The 24,787-nt window shown below is 48.5% G+C and overlaps 1 protein-coding gene across 1 annotated transcript in view; it reads left to right on the top strand.

The window, feature by feature from the left end:
- PJA2 (praja ring finger ubiquitin ligase 2) overlaps positions 1-24,787 on the top strand; it is a 578,273-nt gene that overhangs the window by 321,838 nt on the left and 231,648 nt on the right. The window contains exon 5 of the mRNA XM_069625483.1: positions 10,952-11,137. Within this exon, the coding sequence (XP_069481584.1) occupies positions 10,952-11,137 (186 nt within the window). The remainder of the gene's footprint in view (positions 1-10,951; positions 11,138-24,787) is intronic.

Genomic DNA, 24,787 nt, shown 5'->3' with positions numbered 1-24,787 from the left:
AAGCTGGATGTAGGAGAACCTGTCTTTCTCTTGAAGCTGGAAGGCTTCCTTGCATTGTTCGAAGGTGCGAACAGTGTCCCCAACAAACAGTTGTCCCAAAGACTCGAATCCCCCTGAGATCCAGTTTTTAAAGTTCTGTTTTTTTTTTCCAGGTGAGAAGGTTGGGTTATAGAATACCGGCGATGAGGTGCTCAGTCCTCTGGGAATCCCCTTTTTCTTTAGGGCTCTGTGCCAAATGTCTATGGTATCCCTAGTAGCTAGCAGTAGTCTCTCCACCACATTGGGGGTGGGATGTGCGGAAGAAAGCGTAGGGGGAGGGATAGGCGGGATTGTTCAAGCTCCACCCATCTAGCGCGACCAGAGGATACTCGCCACGCTTGAGTGCATGCTAATTGTGCTGCCATCTGGTATCCTTGCAAGTCGTAGGGTACCCCCAGACCGCCTAGTCTTACGTTACCTGCCATTGTTTTTTGGGGGATCCTGGTTTTTTTCCCCTTCCATATAAATCGTAGCATAGTCTTCTGGAGGTCCCGGAGGGCCGGCGGTGGAACAGGAACTGGAAGTGATGAGCAGGCATATAGAAATCTGGGGAAGAGATTCATTTTGCAGGCGGTGATGCAGCCCATTAGTGAGATTTCCTGGGCTTTCCAGCACTTCAGGTCGTCTTCTGGATGGCTCGTTGTGTTTTGGGGGACCAGCCCTTTTCCTTATGAGTGTCTTCTGCTTTTCGGAGATCTTCTTCGAGGGACAGGCGAGTTTGCCACCTGTTCCTATGGTATCCCACTCCTTGAGCTATTAGTTCTCCCCAAATGACAGCCTTCATAGCATCTCAGGTATTTGCCATAGAGGTATCTTCGTTAGAGTTCTCTTTGAAGAAGTTCTTAATTGATGTTGCTATGGCATCTCTTATCGGCATCTCATTAAGTAGCTCATTAAGTATCGGGTCATACATTGACCATCTGCGTTGGGGGCTGGGTCATGAATGCGGATCTCTGGGGTTACCGGGACATGATCGAATAGAATCCTTGATCCAATGGATACCTCATTGGTATAGGCGAGCACCTGCGGAGATTTCAAGAGGAGGTCGATTCTTGATAACATTCTGTGGACATAGGAGTAAAAGGAAAAATATGTCTCTGAGGGTTGCAGCACCCGCCACAAGTCTACCACCTCTAGGGTCCTAAATAGGCGTAGCAATCCGAGGGCAATCTGAGGGCCAGAGTGACGTCGCCAGAGGAGGATGGGTGCGATTGGTCCTTTGTGGGGTCTGGTACTCCATTAAAATCACCTCCCTTTACTATTTGACCCTCTGCAAAGGGCGCCAGCATGACGCTTAGAGCTTTATAGAATGCAACTTGTCCCGTATTTGGGGCATACACCGAAGTGAAGGTATATAGTTGGCCCAACAGGAGGCATTTCACTGACACAAATCGCCCCTCTGGGCAGAGTTTTGTTTCCAGAATGTGGGCGTTTAAACCCTTCCTAAAGAGAACCGCTGTACCCCCTTTCTTGGTGCCGCCTGAGGCGATAAGTTGCTTCGGGAATTGTTGCGAACGCAGGTGCCCGAAAGTACGCTGGTAGTAGGTGTGTTTCCTGAAGCAGGGCCACCGCTACATCTTCCTCTTGGAGCTTTTGTAAGATTGATTTACGTTTTGGGGGACATTAAAAGAGACGAATCTCAAGGTGCAGTGTTCCTGTGCGGGGGGCGAAGTTGCTGTTGGGTTCAAGCAAGGGGAGTGGGTTGGGTATGGATCATCCATGGATTGAGAGAGATTGACGCTGTTTACCATCCTGCTCTTGGGATTTTTGCCCATGCCTCCAACAGGGTGGCTGGGTATTAACCAACGGGGGAGCCAGCTTTGTAGGTCTGGCACCACCCCAGGCCAACTGGTCCAGGTAACCGTAGTCGGGCAACATGGCTGAAACTAAGATCAAACTGTGTGTGGTATTCCAAGGACTTGTGGATGGATTGTACCTCGGAAATGGGCAGGAGCCATGGGAGGGGGGCGCTGCCATGAGCATGGTGACGGTTCTTTTGTTTCTTTGTAGGTGGCGTTCTGTGAAGGCGAAATAGGTCCAGGTCTAGAGGAGGAACAGAGCTGCGCCGACTAGGATTATAGGCAAGCAGGGGCTGTACCTTCCTTTAGTGTTAAGTTATCTCTTCCTCCTGTCTATGGACTCTCGTCCATAGAGTCCTCTTTTGGGAGGGGGGGGCGTAGGGTCTTTGCCTTTGGTGGTTTCAGGAGCCATAGGGGAGGAGGTCCTGGTTGAAGTTCGGTGCATGATTTGTTCGGCGTCCTTGAGGTGGCTAATTCTCCTTAAAGTGCCTTTGTAGGTGAATTGTAGCGCTGTTGGAAAGAGCCATCTATAGCGGACCTGCTGGCCTTGAAGAAAGGAAGTCGGGGGTCGGAGGGACCACCTTTTTTGCAGCGTGAGAAGGGAGACATCCTGGTAAATTTGGAGGGGAGAGCCCTGGAAGGTCAGCTCGTCCCGGGTGCGTCTGATTGATGAGATGGCCTCTTTCGTGATGAAAAAGTGTACCCTGGTGAGAACATCGGGGGGGAATCCGATTCCACTCCCCGGCTTGGGCGCAACCTGTGGGTGTGATCCAGCAAGAGTTGAGACTTGTCCAGTTGTGGGAGCAAGGGCTGAAAGAGGTCCCTCCACATATTCCGGTTATTGCGTCGGGCTCGGTTTTCCAAGTCTTCTTGTTTGAATTCCAAGATTTCGCATTTGTCCTGTAAGGCTCTAATGGAATGTTGGATTTCGCCTAGGGCCGTAGTGTGATCTTGGGTTTGATCCTTGACTGCCCCCAATCTTTTCGCTTCCTTCACCCTCTGGTCAGTGTGCTCTAGTTTTGTAGAAAGTTCAGTCATGCAAGACCTAAACTCAGATTTAATATCAGCCATAAAAGCCAGTAGGTCGCTTCTGGTTGCGAGGGTCCCCTTGTCTTCCGTGATCATCTGTGGTGCAGAGTTGGTGGGGGTCGAGGGGGTCCTGTTTCTTCCCCTTGTCCGCCGATAGCCGCATTGTGGCTATGTCCGTGTTCTGATTAGACGTGGATTGCTTGGCCATGATGTCTTCACTCATGAAGTGGGAGGTATGGAGACTGCTTAAGAGGGTAGGGTAGACAAGTGGGAATTTGTGAAGCCTGAGACAGCTGCCAGTGCAGCACTGTGGCCCGGGGGGGGGGGGGTGATGTAATTGCTAGTGAGGGGGTAGGCCTGGTTAGGCTGGATAGCCCTCCCGGGCCAGCTGAGAGGAGAGGGGAGTCAAAGAGTGGGCCAGGGCGCCCCAGGAGATGCTCAGGCGAAGAGGAGGAAGGGAGAGCCCGTATTCAGCTAAGGCTGTGGGGAGACTTGGGTTAGAGTGAGGCTGCTAGGCTTCACATTTTTTTTTTTGACAACTTTATTTAAAGATTTATCAAAAGAAATACATATCATTCCAAAACAACAATTATGATAACAAGAAAACGACAAAACGAAAAAAGCATTATACAAGTTGATACAAATAGTACAGAATAAATAAGAAAAACCTATCAATTATCTCTGCTAATCGCAACAAACCTAATTTGAAATGATAACTAGCCAAAATTCAGAGGAAAACAAGAGACATTTTTTAAAAAAAAAACACAAACACACAACCACACAACACAAGACAAACACAATAAAAAGAACACAATAGTAAATTAACCACTCTGAAACAAAAACCATCGCCCATCAGCACTTAATTCACACATAGAGTTCATTAAAAGCCTCCCACTGTTTTTAAAAGAGAAGGCACTATTGTTACTGAGTTCTGATTAATGACCACATTGGAAGCATTTGCTATCTAGGACTGGTGCTCATTGTTTGGGATTAAGTGACTTGCATGTAGTTTGCCAGCCTTGAAATATTCATATGTTTAAACCTTGGTCATTTCTTTTGACTGTATGTGATGCAGAACTTAAATAATGCAGTACCATTTTTCTTTCATTGATCTATTTTTGCCTCCACTCTCTCGCAGCTATAGCATTGTTGCCAGTGGCTTTCTGTTCTAGCTTTAACCCAGTTTTCTGGAGTCTACTTCTGAAATGTTTCTAGCTGCACCCTATAGTAAATATTAAATTGGCTCATACCAGTAGCTCACCTAATTACCTAAAAGCAAGGTGGTAGCTTTATTTCCATGCCCATCTTGAGTATTCTTTGCATTCTCTATTTAACCTTCATAAATATACAATTTGTCTTAAACAAGTGATCTGCTGTAAACGTTTATGATGAGGATAATTTTGTTAAACTTTTGGGTTAGTGCATTTTGAATTGCCTTCAGCTCACCAATGCAACTCATTTAGCCACATAATGAGGAAGAATATGCCTTCATGTCAGTCTGCTCTTTAAAAAGAAAACGCTAATTCTAGCTGTTTTTCCAACCAGAACTACACTTCCTGGTTTAAGACCCTGTCTGGAGCTATTCCTGGACCAGGCCACTCCTCTCCCTTTTCCCACAGTACTGGTAGGCTTCAAATCCTGTCTTTCACCTGCATGTAAACCTAACTAACTGTTAAAGGAACTTCTGAGCACATGCTTTTAAAGCTGCACAAGAAGCTTCAGATCAGACAATTGCCTATTACACGAACATGTAAACCATGAAAAGCCTTGCAGATTGTTGGATCAATTGGTGCCATCCAATAAGTGGGCAGTGGTGGACACGGCCAACTGAGCAGTCCAGCCTTTTGTTCCAACTGGGAAGTGTATTTCGAAGGGATTGTGCCCTCCGACGTATTCCACATCTTTGACAGTAATTACCACAGTTGTGCTGCTTCGGAAAACTTTTTCGGCGTAGGCGTCCTGTGTCGATACGCTGTCCCTCGCGGGCCTCCGTCGATGGTCAACGTCGCCGGATGTTATATCTAGGACACACGACGCCTGTATCCTCAGTTCTGTTTTTTCTGCGAACATGTTCGCTTCGGAATCTTGGTGCGCCTCGGTTCTTCTAACTTGATTCATGATGTCTTCTTCTTCTACCCCGAAGTCGGCTTCAAAAAGTGTCGGGACTGTGGTTCCAAAATGTCCATTACGGACCCGCCTGACGTTTGCCTCTGGTGCCTCGGTGAAAGCCACGCCACTGACGATTGCGATGACTGCCAGTCCCTGACTTCGAAGGCCTTGTGGGAGCGGAAGAAGTTGTTGTCGGTAGGTAGGGTTTCTAAAACCCGTAAACCGAAATATACTGGTCTTTCGACCGACGATTCGAGGGGCGATTCTCCGCATCGGCGTAAGTCTAGGGGGTCTTGGTCTCGGAGTGGGTCCCGCCATTCCTCTGCCTCTTCGAGGCATTCATGGAAGCACAGTCACCGTTCGCCTTCCTGTCCTTGTCAGAGGACTCCGCCAGACAGTGGGTATCTTGTCCCACTAAACACTCGTCGCCGGCTGAATGGGACGCACTCCGCCAGCAAATGGCGATTTTTGAATCGCAAGGCACCATTCCGTCCGCGCCTTCGAGAGAAGCCGGCAAGGAACGAGCTAGAGCCACCACTCACATGCCTTTGGGCTCGGGCGGTCGGCGCGATTATCGGGAGCCGTCGAGGTCCCGATTGGACAAGGGTGATCGCCATAGCTGTGCCACGCCCAGGTCCTGGTCCTCAACGCCGTTGAGACCGTCGGAGCCTATGAGGCCTTCTAAGAAGGTATCGATGTCTCGAGAGGGACACTCACTCGAGGCTCCGGCTTCGAAAAGTCGTCTAAGCCATCGGCGCTGTGGCCGTCAAAGGACACGCTCGAGGCTCCGGCCTTGAAGCCATTGTCGACGTCGACGCCGAATCTATCGGCGCACTCAATGCCTTTTGTGGAGATTTTCCCAGAGGTGCCCAGGAGGGCTGTGGAAGCTCCGAGAAAGGCTCTCAGCTAGTCTGTGAGGCCTGTTTTTGAGCCCTACTCTGTTCCTCCTCCAAGGGTGGATTTGTTCCAACCCTTGGAGTATCTTTCAGAGGTGGAGGAAGGGTCTGATGAGGAGGGGGGTTGTGCCTCTTGAGGTTCCGGATGACCTGTTGTCCGGTCATAGCCAACTGGAAGACCTTTGTCAATCCTTACATGACGCCAGTGGTCTTGATACCTCTCGGGAGGTTGTGTTTGGCAGGCCTGAGCGTGGTATATATGCTGACTCCTCGTATAGGTGCCTCATGTTGAGGGTGACAGAGTATTTGGGGTGGTCTGCTCCATCTGCTGATTTTCTTCAGGATGATCTTACAGACATCCTGGATCATGGTCCACCCACTGACCCGGTGTTGCCATTTCATATGGCGTTGCAAAGAAGGGTGGCAGCGACTTGGACTGCTCCGGAGAGTCTCCCGGCAGTGAGTAAGTCTCTTCCGAAAAAATACCGCCCAGCCAGTGGTGACCCCTGCTACTTGTCAACGCACCCTACTCCGGAGAGTTTGGCCAGGAACATCAAAGCAAAGCAGGCTGCATACCCTATCGCTCTGGATAGGGACGACAAGTGCTTTGATGGTTGGGCCAAGAAGGTATTTTCTTCTGGGGGTATGGCTTTAAAGGCAGCCAACTACGTTTGTGCCCTGGCAAGATTCACTCACACTCTATGGAATTGTGTATCGTTGGAAGCTGAGCATATTCCCGAAGGGGAGGAACGGGATGGTTTTCTAGCCCTCATGCAAGACGGCAAGGATGCCATGTGTGAATCCGTTCAGTCGAGTCTGGACATGGCAGACTGTGTCCGCCGGACCATGGCTGCAAGCACCGTGATACAGGTTTGCGTGGTTGCGGAAGTCAGGGTTTGCTCCAGATGTGCAATTCCGGCTTCTCAACATGCCCTTTGATGGTATCCATCTTTTTGGCAGCAAGGCTGACGAGAGCCTTGAAAGGTTGCAGTCCTCCAAAGCTGCAGCTAAGTCCTTGAGCGCTGCAGTACGACAACCTCCGCCTTTTTGTCCTAGGGGACAGCAATGGAGGGCAGGTTACTTTCGGTACTGCCAGTCAAAGGGGCCACCTTAGGAGTATCAGAGGTGGAAAGCAAGGTACTCGAGGTGCCAAAGCCGCTCGGGCAGTTGTCTCTTTGCCATCAGGCACTGCCGCAGCCGCTCAGTTATGAGGCCATGTTCCATGGTTCGCCGGTTGGGGGCAGACTGGCGCAGCATCTTGGAGAATGGTGTGCCATTACTTCAGACAGATGTGTGGGTTCTGGAGATCATAACCCATGGCTACTGTCTCCCCTTTCGGCAGCGGCCTCAAGACAATCCACCGGGGAAGCTCTCTTTGAAGTTTCAGGATCCGCTCCTTGCGGAGGGAACCCTATCCTTGCTGGAGAAAGGCGCCATAGAACTGGTGCCTGTAGCGGAGAGGAACAAGGGATGGTATTCCCCTTATTTTTTGATCCCGAAGAAAGACGGGGGATTGAGACCCATCATGGACTTGCGTGGGTTGAACAAGCTCCTCAGGAAGGACAAGTTCAAGATGGTAACTCTTTCTCAAGTACTCCAGGCCCTTCAATTTCAAGATTGGTTGGTGTCTCTAGACCTCAAGGATGCTTACTTTCATGTGCCGATTCATCCAAAGCACAGGAATTACCTGAGGTTCGCGGTTGGCGACTCGCATTTTCAGTTTCGGGTCCTGCCGTTCGGAATGACTTCCGCCCGAGCTGATGGTGGTTGTGGCAGCATATCTCAGGAAAGGGGGGATTCACGTCTACCCCTACCTGGACGTGTGGTTGAACAGGGCGCGTTCTCCCGAGCAAGCCCTGGATCATCTGTCCGTCACCTGCCACTCCCTTCACAAGCTGGGCTTCACTCTCAATTTAAAGAAGTCCCATTTGGCACCTACCCAGCGGCTGCAGTACATCAGAGCAGTGCTCGACACAACCCCAGGGTTGTGTTCGCCTCCCAGGTGAGGGCTCATCACATTCTGCAGAAGGTGGACAAATTTCAACATGCCCAGACTCTCCCGGCGTTCGAGTTCTTGAGGTTGCTCGGCCTCATGGCGTCCTGCTTTTTCCTGGTGCCAGAGGCCAGGCTACAGATGAGATCTCTGCAATGGGCTCTCGAGATGCAGTGGTTACAATTCTCCGGCAGGATGTCGGATCCCGTTCAGATTCCGCCCTCGGTCGCACAGGATCTTCTGTGGTGGGCCGTCAAAGGCAATCTGATGAAGGGTGCTCCATTTTGGCAACCGTGGCCGGAGCTAACGATCGTGACGGACGCATCCCTCACAGGTTGGCGAGCTCATGCCAACGAGTTGGCGGCCAGCAGCCGTTGGTCTCTGTCGGAGTCCAGATTCCACATCAATCTGTTAGAGCTGTGGGCTGTCAGGCTAGCCCTGAAGTATTTTCTGCCATCTGTGCGGGGGAAGAATGTCCTGATTATGACAGACAATACAGTGGCCATGCACTACCTCAACAAAAAGGGGGGGGGGGGGCAGGGTCACTCCCGTTGTGCAGGGAGGCGATGCAACTCTGGTTCTGGGCCATTCAGCAGGAAATGTCGATCTCGGCAGTTCATCTGGCCGGAGCCGAAAACGTGGCGGCAGATGCTCTGAGCAGGCAGAGCACGGCCTCTCACGAGTGGGAGCTGGCTCAGGACGTTCTGTTGGAGATCTCTGCCCTTTGGGGAACCCCGCAAGTGGATCTCTTCGCCACCAGTGTCAACCGGAAGTGTGAAAGATTTTGCTTGCGCGAATTTCCTCCAAGTAGGAGCCTTAGGGTACGCGTTCGTAGTGGAGTGCTCCTTCCGACTGCTGAACGCGTTTCCTCCAATCCCCGTCCTTCTGCAGGTGTTGCGGAGGTTACGGAGGTTCGGTTCCCGGATGATCCTCATTGCTCTGGCATGGGCCAGGAGAGCGTGGTACCCGGACCTTCTCGACATGTCCATCTGCCCTCCCCGCCATCTTCCCTAACGAGAAGATCTGCTCTCACGGGAGGCGGGTCGGGTTCTCCATCCAGAGGTTAAGTCCCTCAGCCTTCACGCTTGGTATCTGAAAGGTTGAGGTATAAGGATTGGGACCTCCCCGAAGACGTGATGGAGGTGTTGCTTTCGACCAGGAGGCCAGCAATGAAAACTATGTACCATTGCCGTTGGAGAAAGTTCTGCGAATGGTGCAGAGTACAGAATGTGGATCCTTTCCAATGTTCCATTCCTGGCGGCGCTGTCCATATTTAAGCGCTCGTCTGAGGAATGTTCCTATTTTAAAATCCCTTTGATATCTCAGTTTCTAAAAGGGCTAACTAATGTGTTTCACCGTCGCCTTTCCAGGTGCCTGGATGGGATTTTAATCTGGTTTTAAAGTTCCTAATGGGAGCTCAGTTTGAGCCCTTACATTCTTGTCCGTTGCAACTATTGTCCTTTAAAACTGTATTTTTAGTTGTGGTTACTTTCGCACGCTGAGTGAGTGAGTGAGTTGCAGGCACTTTCCGCCAAACTACCCTCACTGTGTTCCATAAGGACGGGGTTGTCCTTAGGGTGCGGCCTTCCTTTCTTCTGAAGGTTGTGTCGGAATTCCATCTGAGCCAGAAGTTAATTCTTCTGGCATTCTATTATCCTCTGCATCCTGGTAAGGAAGAGGAGAGGCTCCATAGGTTGGACCCTAGGAGAGCTTGGAGTTTCTATCTCTCACGGATGTCCCGGGTCAGAATGGACAATCAGCTCTTTATTGGTTATGCTGGAAGGCGTTTAGGTCAGGCTGTTTCCAAGCAGACCTTATCTAGATGGATCATTTTGATGATCTCGAAGTGTTACCGTTTGGCGGGAAAGGACCCTCCAGTAGGCTTACGGACTCATTCTACTAGGGGTATGGCTGCCTCCACTGCACTACAGAGGGGTGTTCCAATTCGCAATATTTGCGAAGCAGCCACATGGGCATCTGTCCATACTTTTGTGAAACATTATTCCTTGAACTCTATCCATGGGCGGGATTTGGCCTTTGGTAAGGCAGTTCTCTATTCTGCAATTTGATAGGGCATTCTAAATTGAGGCATTTGTAAATTCTTTTCCCACCTCCATACGTTGGTACTGCTTTGGGAGTCTGTCAAAGACATGGAATATGTCGGAGGACACAATCCCTTCGAAGAACAAGTTACTTATCTTACCTGGTAACGTTCTTTCGATGGGATGTTCCTCCGACGTATCCCACATCGTACCCGCCCTACCTGCCCCGCTACAGAATTTCTTATGCTTATGTTTCCTCAAGGCTTTCTGTAGTTATACTGGCAGGAGTTTGGTGCCACACATTCTGGGGGGAAAAAACTACAACTGAGGCTATGGGCGTCGTGCGATATAACATCTGGTGACGGAGGCCCGCGAGGGACAGCGTATCGACGTCATCGATGCAGGACGCCTACGCCGAAAATGTTTCCCGAAGCAGCACAACTGTGGTAATTACTGTCAAAGATGTGGAATACGTCGGAGGAAAATCCCATTGAAAGAAAGTTACCAGGTAAGATAAGTAACTTTTTCTTCTAGTGCAGAGGCAAACTTAAATTGTTAAGGTGCTAGCTATCGCCATCAAATATTTGTCCATATAACTGATAATAAAAAATAATTGTTGATGTCCTGTAAATCCACGTCAGTCAGGGTATATTGCATGTGTTGTATAAAGGTGCTTATGATTTCCAAATCCAAACTCTGATGTATAAGCCCAGTGGTAATCTGTGAATGTACTGTCCATTAATAAATCCTATATTCCTATGAAATAGTTGGATCCACCAGTGTGTATTCTTCTTTGTGCACTAGATAGTTCTGTTCTCCGGGTGGAATCAGTACAGTAAATCTTAAGCAAGAATCCTTCCCAAGTGTTTGAGTGGAACATTTTATCAGTTTAGAAGGATCTTTTGAAAGGCTCTTTAAAAGTGTACATACAATCAAATCCAGAAACCCATAATGTCTACAGGGCTGTCTAGTGGAATGATAAATGTTCTTGAAAGTGAACTGTTGGGCTACCCACCACTTCTATTAAACATGTTTCTTTCTTAGGGAACAACCATCATTTGAAGAAGGAGAAATTACTTGGCTGCAGTACCATGAAGAAATTGAAAGCAGCAGTGAGGAGGAGAATGAACAAGTGAGCCAGTTTGTCCATCCAGGGTTTTTCATGTTGGATGGAAACAACAATCTAGAGGATGACTCTAGCATGAGTGAAGATTTAGATGTTGAATGGAGGTACGAGACATTTCTCTTTCCGACTCTGTGCTAGGAACACAATATTTGTCTAGCTTCTTATATATTTTGTTTTGAAAGCTAAGCATTTTGTTGTATGGTGCTGCTAATGGAAAATATGTAACCACTTGACTTTTTTTCAAAGTCGTTTTGCATTGCACATCATCTATAAGGTGATATGTTGAAGTTGATTTTTGGGCCTGTAAATCATATCTTTATCTTTCTTTAAAATTTGAAAATCGTGGGCCTTCCCAATAGGCACGTCTGTCACAAGTTTTCCCTAATAAGTTGGCCTCCTCACCAAATCTTTTTTCCCCATTGCTAGAGGAAAGGTAAAGCAAAGATATTGGAAAGTGACTGGAAGAGGTGACTGCTTTTTTCAGAAATTGTTACCGATTCAGGTCTGAAGAAGAGGATTACAGATTTGAGAACATTGGAATTGCCACAATGTCTAGTCTATAGATAATAAACCCAGAGTTTTCCTCTGGAGCATGAAAGTGTTCTCTTGCAGTGATTGAAATAAAGATTTCATGAACCGGATCTAAAAGCACCTTTATACAAATTTGAAAAACACATGTTACATAGGTATATTTATTTATTTAGCGATACCGGTCTTAAGAATTAAAAGTAGCTAATTGAAGCAGTTTGTGTGAAGCTAAGGCGACAAGCAGATGCTAAGTAGCTTCCATCTTTTTCAATTCCGGTCTTGGTGTGCGAAACTGTTTGCACTTGCTGCACAACAGATTACAATTTTCTTTTTAGAGCTTGGAAAATCAGAGGAGTAAAAACGCTGGGCCAAACACCAAATTTGCCATGAAAGGTCACTCTGTACCTAGTGTAATTGCTGGTAAAACAGAGGGCTCTGATATCAAAGAACCAGAGAAACAAAGCACTTGGAAAAGGAAGTTAGGCACAATGGAGATTATCACTGTCAAACAGCTAACTTTGGGGCCAAAGCAGACTCATAATTGTTTTTTTATAACATACTTAATACCGGACCAGTTTCTAAGCGCAAGACAGATTCGAACCTGTGTTACAATGCGTTGTCTTGCTTCCAAGATAAACGTGTTGCCCTTGTGCTATCCTCGCGGCCTCTTAGGTATGTTGTGCCATAACTACCTAAAGAACAAATTTAAAAAAGCAGTGGCCCTGAATGAAGGAGTCAAAGAAGACTCCATAAAAATCGAGAGCTCATCCACCATAGTCAGAAAACCCAGGCTTTAGGGAGCTTGGTTTGCTAACCTCAAAGAACCATAGATTATGCATTTGAGCCTGAAAAATCAGTAAACTGGTGTATGTGTTTAGGAAATATTTGAAAAGGCACACCAGTGTAATGCAACTGTGAAAACTAGCTAATTAGATATATTGGATGCAGGGTCTGTCACTGATAAGTATGGCTTAGAACCTGCATGTATGTGCTACATTATTCAGTCTGCATTTTAAGACACAGGAAATACCATATAACAATACGACTTTCACTTCCAGATGATCGAAGTGTGATGCTGGAAATGCATCGGAGGGACAGGGCCTCCGTATGCTTGTACTTTACTGCTTTTTATCGTGTGTTCTGTCGTGTTTTCCACGCAGGAGTTCATGTGGGACTCCTGGCGGTGCAGCTCTTTCTTTTGGTTTGGTGAACGGACCCGTGGGATACCCTTATGGCACCCATGGGTGGGGGTACAACCCTGTGCCCCTAGTGTATGTTTGTGGGCACCTGTGGGTGGCCCACAGAGCAGGGTATGGGCTGGTGGCAGCTCCATGATGAATGTGACAGGTGTGCGGAGTATCCTCCATTTTGGGATACCCCGGCCCTGCCATTGGGATCAGTTGATTCCTGATGGAAAACAAGATGGCCCCGGTGGCCTCTTGCTTTCTATTACCCATTACCTTGTTTTCCCAAAGTCCTGGGAAGCCCTGACTCTGTCCCTTCCCCCTGACTGGCTGTTGGATGGAAGTGCCATATATGGTGGTGTTGTGAAGGCCCAATCAGACTAGCTGGAGCCTTCCCGGTGATGTATGTTGTGGGTACCTCCTGTGGGTGGGACCTGGGTGAATAGAATGTGTGACGAATATGCATTCTGTGTTGTGGGTGTCTAGTAGCTGGTGGTTGACACAATGACCGAGACAACCCTGCCCGAAACCGGTATGAATGCAGCTTGGAGTGTTGACTGGCTTGGTACTTGTCCCAATACACATAACTTGTTGTGAGTGTCTGGAGAGAAGTGAGTGGCCTGAATACCTTGTGTGCCTGATTGGCTGTCTGCCTGCATGAATGCCCGTAGTCGTGATTGGATGCTTGAGTGTGACCCAGCAGAATGAATGGGAGATAAACAGTATATCTGGGGACCTATCTGCTAGGAATTGTGTTCAGAAGCTGAAGTCCACTACGACGAGTAATTAGAGTGAAGCTTAACCTTGAGCCCTGCTGGACGAGAAGAATTCCTGTTGCTCTCCTTCGCATTCGGAAAGCTGCTGTGCTTCAAGGACTGACCCGGAGAGGACCTGATAAGGCGTCCTCTTCCCAAGCTACGAGGGACCATCTTTCACAGCTGATCTTTGCCAACGCTCCCTGGTAGACAGACCTTTGACAGGCTGCCGACCCGATACGGGGACTGTATTGTACTGTTGTCCGCCACTGTCGACGACCGCCGTCGCCGACTGGAGCCGCTGTGCTCCCATTTGCCTAAGAACTTCCATTGATCATCGGACGCCCTCGTCTGCATCGTCACCCGCTTGTCTCCCGCTGGAGAAGGCCCGACCGTCGACGCGCCGAGTAGTATCCACCTGTGTGTTTCCCGCCACCTACAGACCGCAGAGACGCCGACGACTCGACGCCTTGCTGGGCCGCAGTTCTTCATCATCTCTTTGCAGTCCAGAACTATTGTCATCGAGGTGCCCCGCACGCCTCTTCCTTGCAGGACGCCAACGCTCTGTCGTCGACGAGCACCGCTAGGAACGAAGCTGTCACTTCCCTGCCATAGTTCACCCTGTTCACCGTCGGACGTTCGACGACCCGTGACTCCTGCCTTAAAGGGAGGGCACTCAAGAAGGGCCGTCGATTCCCCGACACCGAACGCCAAGTTCCCCGACACCTCTCGACGATCCGTGGCTCCCGCCTGAAAGGGAGGCACTCAAGAAGGATCGGTCGGCGCATCGTTGGAGAACTCTACTCCACCAGGTACATTGGGGGGAGGGGGGGTAAAACCTTAATAGGAAGAAGTAAGACTATCGGACAATATATGGACTGGGCTTGTGCTATAGATCTTTATTTACAGGTTGCCCAGGTGGGGGGATCTCCACACAGAACTATGCCTAGCGGTAGGGGTCAGTATTCTGCCTATTTTTTCAACCCTCTTGCGTTCCTTCCTATCTCTATTGCTGGTTTACTCGTTATTGATCTGTGTGACATTTTAACCGTACAGTTGATGCACTTTAATGAGATTTGATAACATTAGTGGTACCACTCTAGACGTGTATATATTTATTATTGACTTCCAAGTACAAAGTGCGTTATTGTGATCGTGTACATACCCTTGAATATTAATTATATAAAGACTGTGTTTTCAGTAATACAGTGTGTGGACATTCCTTTGTGGGGGTTCGGGGACTACACTGTACTTAAGAACCAGCCCGCATCACCTCCTGAGAAGCTAGGCCTTGATTGCTCGTCCATTGCTACCTTATAGAGAATCTTGGCTGGGGTCCGCTGTGCCTCCCCTCTACCATATAGAGAGCGGAAGTACAGACACCCCCTACCGGTCTTTACACTAAGCACTATAGTTATTAAATCTTTAAAAAGGCAGTAATGTCTTTAATGTTGTCCTTCGAAACAGAATCCTGTTTGAAACCATGGTTCCAAGTTAGGCATTGTGTAATTTGGTTCCTATGTCCGCTTTACTGCATCCTTAAACTGGCATTTGATAAACGCCAGATGCATTTACAGTGGTTGAATTAAGAAAATTGAGAAACCGTGATTCTGTTTTTTGAGGTGTTGTTTTATATGTGCACAGCCAGAGGCTTGTTAAATTGTTCTCCCTAATGCCAGAAGGCGCCCAGTTGATACTGCAACCACATACATTGAATTAAAACAGCATGAAATAAACACACTGCACCACTTTTCGAATGTCTACATGTTAGCTTCTTGGCTTCTGTAAGAGCTCTGTAGGACTTATTTACTTTTGTGGTAGGAATCTGTACTTATGGGGGCAGCAGACCCAGAATGCAGGCAATGGGTGTCCTGGGAATGCAAGTCCCAAGGTTAAGTCTTAAGCATTGAAGTACGTCATCCCAAAAAGTCTTAACTTTCTTGCAGTCCCAGAACATATGGATCGCTGTGCCCACCGCTGCTTTGCAGGAAAGGCAGTCGTTAATGGGGAGTAACTTGCAGAACCACATCAACTTACAGTCTCGGGACGATAGCTCAGCAGCAACGTGCCTGCCTTGGGAGCAAGGGGACACGAAGCAACACAGGTTCGATTCCCGGGTCCGTGCTTAGAAACCTCTGGGTATTAAGCGCATTATAAATAACATATCATATCCTCCAGGAACATTGAGGCTGAGGCAGATGGAGAGCCATGCATGTTCCATTTGATGTGGAGAAGAGGGAGACTAACTGCGATTGGAGCCGCTATCGGAGCGCTGTCCTCCAGTCTCAGCTGGTATTTGAACCTCATAACCTCCAAGTCCTGTGGGTTGATTAGGTAAAGACCTGGCTGGATTTGGAAGACATCTTAAATAGGCTTTCTCTGTGTCATATTACGTAGTTAATCCAATCCAGGAAGGATCGCTCACAGGTAAGCGAGCAGCATTCCACTCTGGCTCTCTTAAGTGGGGGGTTCAAGTCCTGTTGCTGCTAACCACTGCTCTACCAGGGCTTAACCCAGCGCCTTCCAGGATTCTACTTGTCCCTGCCGCAAAGACTCATTGGGATCTGGTACCGAATCCATACTTCAGAGTAAAGGAGACTTTGAACTAGAAGTATAGAAGTCACTGCAGTGAGTAACTTTTTCTGTCATCCTGAAGAATGTCCCCTGATTGGCACTTTATATGTTCATTAAAATAATGGGCCTATTTTCTAGTAAGGCCTTCACTGGAACATATCTGCCCTGAGCACCTATTTCTAGCTTGCTTAACAGTAAGTTGCATGGCCTTGCAAATAAAATAGCTTTTCCCTTGTGTGATGATTCACAGGATCTCGTCACTTCTCCCCAGTTGGGAGCTCTTCCCTGTGAGGGTAGGGAGGTGTGCCTGCTATGCAACATTTCCCGTAGGGGTGGCCAAAAGCAGACCCTCACATGGAGAGACTCCCCTCTTGGGGATAGGGACTCCCATTCCTTCAAGGACTCCCTATAGCCTCTTCTGAGGAGATAACCAGAACATCAAAGAACCAAAACCTTCCCTCCAAACCAGTCGCTATTTGCTACTGCAATAACCAATCTTCAGCTACCACTGATACTGTGAAAGAAGTTTAAGAGAACCATGACGAGTCATCAGCAGTTGGCAGCCAACCCCACTCAGACGAAAGAGATCGAATGAGGCATAGCGATTATGCCCTGGAAAGAAACAAAGGACTATGTGTCTACGATGGGGAGGGCCTAACACTTCCTCATAAAAACCATGAAAGGACCAATGAAAGACGTTCTCGGAGGCTGAACATTTTGGACCGGGGTGGAGAAAGCAGGTGGATATGGGGTGGTCTGCTGTGGACAGATGCTCAGGATCTGGAAAAGAAATGAGCATCGAGGAGACAGGAGCTCCACTTAGGTGCTGGAAGAAGACCTGGAGGCTGTGGTGTGACCCAGAGACAGTGGACCTTATGGTTCTCCAACGATGCTGAGACCGTACCAGTATGGGGTCTGCGGAGCTGCAACCTGAGGAAGGAAGAAGGGGAAGCCCAAGCAGGTTGTGTCCGTGGGACACAGTTTACTCTGTGAAAATAACCAGTGATGCCAGCCCGGCACAAGAGGTAACTGGAGCGGCAGGAGACTTGTGCAGGGAGAAGGGGGAAAAGCTAATGGAGAGTACCAAGGGACCAGTCCCATTCGTCCCAGTATACATTTATGTTGGAAAACTAATGGAGAGTATCAAGGGACCAAGCATACTCGTCCCGGTATGTGAAGGTTGGCAAGCTAGTTAAGATTACCAGCAAAACCCTCACACTCCACAAGAATAGGACTATTTGTGAAACTAAACAGGCCAAGGGAGGACCCCGGGCATAGCAGAAGTTTGAAATCAACATAGACACATTGCAGGGCATGTAGGAAAGGAAAGCCCAGAGTCTCTGGTCTTCGAACCAACAAACTGTACCAACAGTAGAAAAGGGGAAGCACCGAAGGGAGAAGATCCCCTTTGGAGAACTAAAGGAACTTGTTCAGCATATCGCAAGGAACCATCCCAAGAGAGGCTGGTTGAGGCTTTTTGAATAGTGGTAGGGATAGAACAAGGTAGTTTCGGATGGAAGACAGACTATTACTTTGGACAATCTCACCGACGACAAGCACCCTAGTTAATTTTGTGTTTGGTAGGGCAAACGCCATAATATTGGGGACAGATGGGTCTTATTTTTTTATTATTTAAATTAATCTACTTGTGAAAATGCCACACTCCATCTCCTTCTTCTGACCTACCACACTTGAAATACCAATGTAGCAACGAGACACCTCTTTATTATAGGTATTGTAAAAAATGGAATCCTTCTGCTTTTTAGTAAATGTTTCTGTCGGGAATATTATATCTTCCAGTTCTTGTTGATGTGTGCAAGGACCTTTCTTCTCTTTAATTGGGCTGTTCGCTTCCTTTACATTCCAGCTAAGGATCCTCAAGCAATTAACCAGTTCCACAGGGCTCAATATTATCTGCAGGTTGTGTTGTATGAAGTGGAGGAGAAGATCTGGGCAAGGTTGGTCACATCATAGCAAGGCATCCCAATCCTGTCACGTAGCATCTTGAATGAAAAAGTAAGCTTGTCAGTGGAGTAGAAAGGACAAGGGGAAAAAAGAAAGGAGTGTACAAAATGGGAATGAACAAAATGTTGAACAAATGGAGGAGCCGTTTCGAAGGGCCATTCAATGTAAACATCTAGTGGAAGGCAAATCACACATAAAAACAATTACAGAACCACACATACCACGATGCTAGAACTGTTATGAGCATGACGGCACCCTACTTCCTACTACTGTTGAGATAAGCTAACAGACTAAACTCAGGCCCCTTGCGTGCCATCTCGCAGGCAGCCCAGTGTCACCCATTTGTTGTCTATGATGAGATTCTTGCGCCTCAAACAAACATAGAGTGATGCAAGGCTATTAAGGCCCACAATTGAATGATCTCGCCACTAGCCAGTGCATGAAACCCGTGGAGGGGGGAACTCATGTGCTCAGCCTGGTTGCCCTCCGTCAAAGCATCAAAATCCCAGGATGAACCAACGCTGCGTGTGTCGGTGACCGTCATCTGTGCAGCAGATGTGAGGTTGACGCCCAAGGGATATTGCTATCAATAATATCCTGGGGTTTTGCAAGGATTTAGAAATTGTACTTTAAGTGCACACCTTCTGTTCTTTCCTTGACTTTTTGGGTCTAGGTAGTTAGCGCCTATTTGCCTTGGGGTTGTGGTGATTTTGTAAATGCGTATGAAATCAAATGGAACACACATTTAAAGAATCGATTCACCTGTGGCTAGAACACCTACCAGCTCTGGTCTTAATGTAGTTATACTCAGACTTGCGCTCCTCACCCTCGGCTCCCAACCACAACGATACGGTGTACAAATGTGATTTCCTAATCTGTCACTAAATGCTGCTTTTTAGTTACATCCAATTGTGGTGTTGAATAGTTACAGGCTTTCACTGGAGGCTCCTTCTTTTTGTTTGACCTATTCACAAAGTCAAAGTACTATTTGCAACACTAAACAGTGTGTGGAAGCCCTTCCACTAAGAGCGAACATGAGTAAAATACTCTGTTCCATGGAATTCCTTCCACTCAGGAGGGTCTACAACCACGTTTTAGCTTAATCTACCCTTCACAGAGAAGAAATATCCATTTTCATATCGTACTAGTCCCACCCACAAGGCCAGTCCAGCACAGGAATGCTAGGCAAGAGTACCATCAGCAACCCCAGACACGTTTTTTTGGCCTTGTTTAGCCTCCTCTGTGAGGTGAAGCTTAGCCTCTCTTGAGCAAGGGATTCACATCTGGATTACTCTGGGTTACTTAAAGTGTTGACCCTCCCGAGTGGGCACCTTCCCATAGAACAGGTTATTTGTCTGTGTTCATTGTCGGTAGACTGGCTCCCAGACCTTTTTGTGTGCTATTTACAACACATCCAAGATTCTTTGCAATAGCGATTTAAAAATGTCATGTAAACCAAACCATTGAGCTTACTATTTTTTAAAGGAAGAAAGGTGGTCCCTAGTTTGGAACACTCCAATGCTTCGCTCTGTAATATAATGAATTTGGTTATTTCAGCCACACTGTCCCCGGTGGTTGGAGGCAATGCCCTTGCCTCCTTTTATGAAGGGTATAAGGTGCTGTCCCGGATCTGTGCACTTTTTTGGGGGTGGATAAGGATAAATAGCCACACACTTGTTATAGCGTAAGCCACTTTGTATTTTTTATTAATACACCAGACATGTTGTCCATGTGTGGTCAGCCAACGTGTGTTTCGACCTTTAGGGGCTTTATCAAGTCTAGTGTTTAAATTTTTGGTCAAGTGCATCCTGGCCAGTTCTGTCCTCTATAGGTACACAAGGTGTGCTCCTGTTGTGGCCCTCAGTCGGCTGTTAATGAGTCCGGATAGGCTGCTTAATCTGAGTTGGTCCGCGTATGTTGCTTGAAGAGTCCACTATAAGAAGTGTGGGGATATTTATACTCGCACCAAAAAAAGCACACAGAAACCCAGCACAATACCTCATACTATTTTTTTTAAAACATCAAAATCTAATGCAGAAAGAAATCTGCACACTTTAAATGTAAGAGCGGTCATGTACTATATACACAAAACTTATGAAAATGGCTGATCTGTCAGTTTCTGTGGCATTGAGTTCACAACACAAGCAACATTCTATCAGTAAGGCAGGATTATCAAGGTGGAATGTGCAATGCATGGAAGCATGTAGAAAAATGCTACATATTCACGAAAAAGAGGGTAGGTCACAGGCCAAGAGCTTATTCAGCAAGGGCTTCAAGAGCAAATATTGCAAAAAATCACCTAATTTGATATACTTCTAGAAGCAGATTCTCAGGTGGTACAAGCATCACATGTTGTACAAGCGTTTTTTAAAAGAATGTATTGAATACCATTCCAGCCTTGTGACCAATGGTTTTGGAAGATTGCTTGGTTCATCTGTTCCTAGATGGGAATATAAAACACTTGAGGTACCAATAGCAAATGTTAAATGCACGTAACAGTATTTTTAAAGTTGGTTTCTATTTGTAATTGACATGTCACCTCACCCATTTTCCTCAGAGATTGGATGCTGTATAAATAAAAGTAATATTTTTATAGGTGTAATATTTTATTAGTGTTGCTATTAGCTATTGTTTTACTCTTCCATGATGCACTAGATCAGGGCATACAGAAATACATTTTGCAAATGGCATCTACACAACATTGATGTACTTAAGCTAAATTGTTTTTAAAAAAAACGAATCGAAATGGTACTAGGCAACCAGTAAATGCCAAAATAAGCACTGTATTTTAATGTAAAATGGATACAAACTGTGGAAGTGCAGTTACACTTAAGTTGTATACTTACTATGCAATCCTTGGTTCTGTTGAAATGCTATGATGGTGAGGTGAAACAAGGCACATGGATAGTATACCCAGATGGCACAAATTCAAGTTCCAAACTACTAGCCAACCATACACAGTCACTCGCCGCCTCAAATCTATACATACAGACAGAACACCATTTCTCCAGCATTGGATCTTTCATGGATTCACATGCTGTGAATATTCCCCGTCAGGCTGGGAACCTCGGTCATTTTAACTTAGTGTTTTCCTATGGAAAACGTTGACACTTCAGTGTCCTATCAACGTCCCTTTTGGGTGCTTTAGGCCCCACCAATAGGACGTAGGGTATAAATAGCCCTGCCCCCGCGGCTTCCCTTCAGATTTCAACCGTCTCCAAAGTGTATCACCTCGTGTTCGGATGAGTTTTTGCACATGCTTGTACTACAGTGTTTTGCGATGTCTTCTGGTCCGAAGAAGTCTCTGTACCGCCCCTGTGCGACTTGTGGGCTGAAGAAAGTGTATGAGGGGGCCGGGCATACGGATTCTATCTGTTGCCTTTACCCTCATCACTCTGCTGACTCTTGTGAATTTTGTAAAGGTTTCTCGCAGAAGATCCTCAAGGACCGCAATCAGTGGTTGGTTTATTGGCTTAATGATGGGACCTACGCCGCTTCCGAGGTGGGTTTGGTGAGGAGCTTGTCACCTGAGCTGACTGTACAGGTGGTGGGTGGAACATCGCAGAGCGGCGTCGGCTGATCCTCCGGCAAAGAAATCTCGGCCGACTCCTGGGTCGGTGGTGGAGCCTCTTCGAGTAAGCACCTGTCGAAGGGGGCTGCTTTGTCCAAACATGGTCGGTCGGATCAATCCTGGGGGTCTGGAGGTAGGCCTGAGAAGTCGAGCTCCGGCAAAGGGGCGTCTCAGGAAAAGGCCAAGAAAGACTTATCGTCGGAGCGCTCCTCTTCAGGGGACCATCACAGGTCGCCATCTAGCCGAGACTCCTCGAAGCACCGGTCCAGCGTGGCTAAGCACACTGGTTCACCTGGGAAATCTGCACCGCAGATGGCGGTTCCAAAGATGTCCTCATCGACGGGAGTTCCGTCGGTGCCTCTGCCATATATGGTACCGTCGTCGGCTGTTGCGTCATCGGCTCTGGCGATGACAGGGTTTGATAAAGGCCCAATGCTGTTCTCGTCGTCGAGGATGGATTCTAAAGATTTGGTGCCTACGAGTGGCGCGTGGCAGCCTTCCGCCTTTGACTCGCTGATGCCGGAGGCCTTTTTATATCAAGAGGCGGCTACTTTTTCGGTGTCCTCTGAGGTGGACGACGACGGGGAGCAGGTGTTGCAACCACTTGGGACTGCAGTGTGTTGAACCTTCGACGTCGGGGGCCCTGTGGGCTGGTCCGGCTAGTTACCCGCTGGTGAACCCACAGGCTATGTTGTCGCTCCAGGTTCCGTCCACGTTGCAATCCTTGTTGGGCCAGCTGGATTCGAGGTTACCCCCTCTGCCTGTGGTTCCAGTGGGTCCTGTCATGGACGCGGCTGGTGTTCCTCCGTGTTTGTCGGCTACGGTGGGGTTGCCGGGGCCTCTGCCGGCGGGTGAAGATCGTCCACGTTCCTACCTTGAGGAGGGTGAGCTGCTGGAGTCAGAGTCGGGCAATGTACCTCGTGAGTCCATGTCTACTCTTCATCACCGACGAGGGCCGGGGCGCGGGATTCGGATGGGGAGGTGGAACAGCCTGGTAGTCCAGCACAACCATCCCCTCCCGATGATGTGGGGGCGTTCCACGCCATGATGGCTAAGGCATGTGTGGAATTTGGTTTGACTCCTGATTAAGAGCGTAAGGAGTGCTTCCTGTTCGACTACATGGGCAAGAGACAGAAAGCTGTATTCTCTGTGCCTATCCTGGACCACGTGTGACAGGAGGGCCTGCGCACGATGCAACATCCCTTCTCAGAACCGGCTGTCAAAGGGAGGCTGGAGAGGAAGTTTAAGGCCCTGGACTCTACTCTGAAGTGCTTAGTTTTGCAACCCCCCCTGAGTTGTTGGAGTCGACAGCGGCCAGTCGTAAAGCCCGGAGTCAGCACAAATGTGTTTCCCCTCCGGACAGTGACGACAGGAGACAGGATGCCTTCGGGAAGAAGGTTTTGACTGTTGGGGCGACAACAGTGGAAGCGGGCAACTCCCTGGCGATCATGGCGTGCTATGATATTGAGATGTGGCATCGGCTGGCACCTATTTTGGAACATCTGCCAGAGGAGCACCGCAAGTCCACCATGCTTTTGGTACGTGAGGGGGAGGAAGCTTCCAATCACAGTACTAATATAGCCGTGGACCTAGTGGAGTCCGGCTTTAAGCAGATTAACAACGGCATTGTACTGCGTCGTCAAGCCTGGTTTAAGTGCACAGACTTTCACCCTGAGGTGCATTATAAGGCTCTAGACATGCCTGGTGAAGGGGAGCAGTTGTTTGGTGAGAAAATGGATGAGGCCCTCAAAGGTATGAAGGAGGACACTGAGACTGCGAAGTCTTCGGGAGCTTTGCAGAGTGGGCGCTCCTTTCGTCCGTTCCGAGGGACTTCAGGAAATGCCCAGTTTACTTCCACCAGGAACCGAGGTTACGGTCCATCTGGGTATTCCTCCCAGCAGTATAGGTGGTTGGTGCAGTCGGCGCAGAAGAGTCGGGACTTTCAGGCCTCGAGGCAAAGAGGTGCCCAGTCCTCCTCCTCCTCTAAAGGGAGACAGGCTAAGCCACAACAATGACTGTCTTCAGGGAAACCTGCTTGGGTGTGGGGGGGGTGCCAGGGTGGCAATGCACATGGACTAGTGGTGCAAGATTACGTCGGACCGTTGGGTGTTGGACACGGTGCGTCTGGGCCATTCACTGGAGTTCAAGTGTTCCCCGGTTTCCATTCCTCCAGTGTATACCGTGCAACCTCATCTTCACATCCTACGGCTGGAGGTTGTACTTATGCTGCAGAAAGGGGCTATAGAATTGGTTCCGGTGGCCGAGAAAGGTCAGGGGGTTTATTCCCGCTATTTTGTCGTGAAGAAACCCAACGGCAAGTGGCGGCCCATTCTTGATCTTCGGGCGTTGAACAAGACTCTGCAACGCCTGAAGTTCAAGATGCTCACTTCAGGAAGTCATTCGGTCAGTGCAGCCGGATGAGTTTCTGGCGTCATTGGACTTACAGGACGCGTACTTCTGCATTCCCATGCGTCGACGGCACGGCAAGTTCCTGCGGTTTGTCATAGGAGAAGATCATTACCAGTTTCAGGTTTGGTTTAAAGTTGTCTCCAGGATGTTTACAAAATGTTTGGTGCTGGTCGCAGCGTGGCTCCGACGGGACGGGCATCACGTATACCCATACCTGGACGACTGGCTGGTGTGGGGTTCGTCGCCAGGGGAAGCGCAGGAAAGTCTCAAAGCTACCATGCAGCTGTTGCAATGGCTGGGCTTTGCCGCAAACTTCGAGAAGTCTTTTCTGTCGCCTTCCAGGGACTTGGTGTTTCTGGGGGCAGAGTTTCACACTCGTCTGGGACTTGTGAAGCCTTTGGGCGAGAGAGTGTTGAAGCTCCGGCAAAGGGCAGCGGAGTGGAAGATTGGTGTAAGCGTGTAGTTCTGGACCTACATGTCACTGTTGGGGGGGCCATGGCGTCCTGTATTCCGCTGGTGCCGAACTTCGTCTGTACACGAGGCCACTGCAGGAGTTCCTCGCGGACCGGTGGGCTCAGAGTTGGGGCTCGTGGTCCGACAAGGTGGTGATCAACGACAGTCTGGTGAATGCTCTTCGCTGGTGGCAGTGCTCAGAAAATCTTGTTCGGGGCATACCGTTGCTGTAACTGGAGTGCCAATTCACGATTGTGGTGGATGCCTGTCAGACAGGATGGGGGGGGCGCATCTCGGCGGCTCACAGGTTCAAGG

Source organism: Ambystoma mexicanum, chromosome 6p (assembly GCF_040938575.1).
Source record: "Ambystoma mexicanum isolate Mex_15411 chromosome 6p, UKY_AmexF1_1, whole genome shotgun sequence".
Taxonomy (NCBI): domain Eukaryota; kingdom Metazoa; phylum Chordata; class Amphibia; order Caudata; family Ambystomatidae; genus Ambystoma; species Ambystoma mexicanum.
Note: the sequence above shows the minus strand (reverse complement) of the source record. Positions and strands in the feature narration are given on the sequence as shown.